This window comes from Tachysurus vachellii, chromosome 17, assembly GCF_030014155.1.
Source record: "Tachysurus vachellii isolate PV-2020 chromosome 17, HZAU_Pvac_v1, whole genome shotgun sequence".
Taxonomy (NCBI): Eukaryota; Metazoa; Chordata; class Actinopteri; order Siluriformes; family Bagridae; genus Tachysurus; species Tachysurus vachellii.
In genome coordinates this window covers 21516242-21518741 of record NC_083476.1, presented here as the reverse complement: position 1 = coordinate 21518741, position 2500 = coordinate 21516242, and the positions used below count along the sequence as shown (strand labels likewise).

General features: G+C 47.3%; 1 protein-coding gene across 1 annotated transcript in view; it reads left to right on the top strand.

Annotated features, from left to right (window-relative positions):
- rars1 (arginyl-tRNA synthetase 1) overlaps positions 1-2500 on the top strand; it is an 18980-nt gene that overhangs the window by 3353 nt on the left and 13127 nt on the right. Inside the window, exons 4-7 of the mRNA XM_060890972.1 lie at positions 435-543; positions 638-738; positions 1887-2008; positions 2112-2232. Of these exons, the coding sequence (XP_060746955.1) occupies positions 435-543; positions 638-738; positions 1887-2008; positions 2112-2232 (453 nt within the window). The remainder of the gene's footprint in view (positions 1-434; positions 544-637; positions 739-1886; positions 2009-2111; positions 2233-2500) is intronic.

The following is a 2500-nucleotide window of genomic DNA, read 5'->3' as shown; positions in this document are numbered from 1 at the left end:
CCCCGCCCACAGCCCCTAACACAAGCAGTTCTTAAGTCTAGACCAGCAACGTTTTGGTGCTACTTAAGAACCACTTTTCCTGGTTCAGAGCCGGTGCTTTGGCTGTCTGGTTCTAAATTAGGCTCCGAACCTGCACTCAAACTGCCTCGGGGGAAAAGGGGGCAAAAGAGCCAAGTCACGTCTGAGTCCATGACCAACGTCTGAACCTAAAACATTTCACCTAAATCAAACATCTCCAAAAAGAGATGTAATGGATGACGTCTCGATTTCTAAAGTTCATGTCCGAACCTGTTGTTTAGGTGTTCCTAATAAAGTGTCCTAAATGAGTGTATAACGCTAAAAGGTTTCCAGCTGGTGATGATCTTCTCCTACATCATCTCTCCACATCTCAACATCTTCTGATTTATTTATTTATTTTTTTGTTCTTTTCCCAGATGATGAAGGGGAAAGGATTGAAGGTGAACCCCAGAGAGATCGCCGAGAAGATTTCCCAGAACATTCCGGAAAACGAACTGATCGAGAGAACAGAAATCGCCGGACCAGGTGAAGCTCCGACACGAGATATACAGTATACGGAGACCAAACCTCAGGATCTGGTGAAGGAGGCGAAATAACCTGCGGTCTGTTGTTGTTGCAGGTTTTATTAATGTTCATCTCAAGAAGATGTTTGTGTCCAAACTTCTGTCCAACTTGCTTCTCAACGGGGTTCAGCCTCCAGCTTTAGACAAGAAGAAGAAGGTTTGTGGAACATTACCTTTAACCACCTCTCTGTTGAATAACGCTGGTGTGCGTAAGTATTCGCCCCCCATCACCCTTTTAACCTTTAGTGAAGGTGATAAGTGACGTGACGTACGGCTAAGTACGGTGACCCTTACTCAGAATTTGTTCTCTGCGTTTAACCCATCCAAAGTGCACACGCACACACAGCAGTGAACACACACACACACACCGTGAACACACACCCGGAGCAGTGAGCAGCCATTTATGCTGCGGCGCCCTGGGAGCAGTTGGGGGGTTCGGTGCCTTGTTCAAGGGCACCTCAGTCGTGGTATTGCCGGCCCGAGACTCGAACCCACAACCTTAGGGTTAGGAGTCAAACTCTCTAACCATTAGGCCACGACTTCTTCTTTTACATTACAGTCTGATCTGAAATGGTCTGCGTTTAGAGTTTAATTTGATTAATCATTGAAAATTACGTAGATTTTACACAGAGCCCGAAGATACTGACACGATGAGCAAAAGTCAGTCAAAAGTCATCTGCGAAAATATTTACTGCTGGTGATGGATGTGAACAGGACAGATTCAGTGACTGCAGTGTAGAACAGCATCAACAGCTCCTGTGGAGGACCAAACTTAATTAATTAATTAATTAATGTAGAAAGTACATCCTCTGCTGGAATGGAGTTTATGTTACACTCCCATTTCAGGTCTTGGGAGATGTTAGTGCTCAGAAAATTTCCACAGAACTCTCCACAGATGACACCGGGCTGTTGGATAGTGTGAGGGGGGGGTGGTGTTGAGGGGTCTTTCCTAAAGTCCACTATCATCTCTACAGTTTTGAGGGTGTTTAGCTCCAGACTGTTCTGACCGCACCACAGCACCAGCCGCTTCACCTCCTGCCGGTATGCAGACTCGTCACCATCTCGGATGAGACCGATGAGCGTCGTATCATCTGCAGATTTCAGGAGTTTAACAGTTTTGGTCACTTGAAGTGCAGTCATTAGTGTAGAGGGAGAATAGCAGTGGGGAGAGGACACATCCCTGAGGAGCGCCAGTGCCGATTGTCCGAGTGCTGGAGGTCTCACCTGTTGTTTCCTGGTGATCCACTGACAGACTGTTTGTATTGTTCCTCTATTGTTTTAATTCTGTGTTTTGTTTTTTTTTAGGTCATCGTCGACTTCTCGTCTCCGAACATCGCCAAAGAGATGCACGTGGGTCACCTGCGCTCCACCATCATAGGAGACAGCATGTGTCGTCTCTTCGAGTATTTAGGCCACGACGTCTTGAGGTCAGTCTCAAACCCGCCTCTCGTTCTCGGCGCCGACGCCGACGTAGCTCACGGAGCTTCGGCTAATCGTTCTGCGTTTTGGAATTAAAATCTTTCCCTGTAGGTTGAACCACGTGGGAGATTGGGGCACGCAGTTCGGAATGCTCATCGCTCACTTACAGGACAAGTTCCCAAACTACCTGAGCGTTTCCCCTCCGATCGGAGACCTCCAGGGTTTTTACAAGGTAAGCCGCTTTTTACAGCGTTAGTGAAGGTATATAAACGAAAGCGCCTGGTGGTGTTTATGTATGATGTTTCACCTCTGGCTGAAGTGACGAATGTCTGGACATCAGGAGCATCTTGCACATGATTCGTAACCAAGGTCCCGTTTGTGTCCCTGAATCCTGTTTGAGTTCTCCGGTCCCTGCTGATTAAAAGCACTTCCACAACATAATGCTACCACCACCATGCTTCAGTCTTCCTGTCTACCACCACCATGCGTCACAGTCTTCC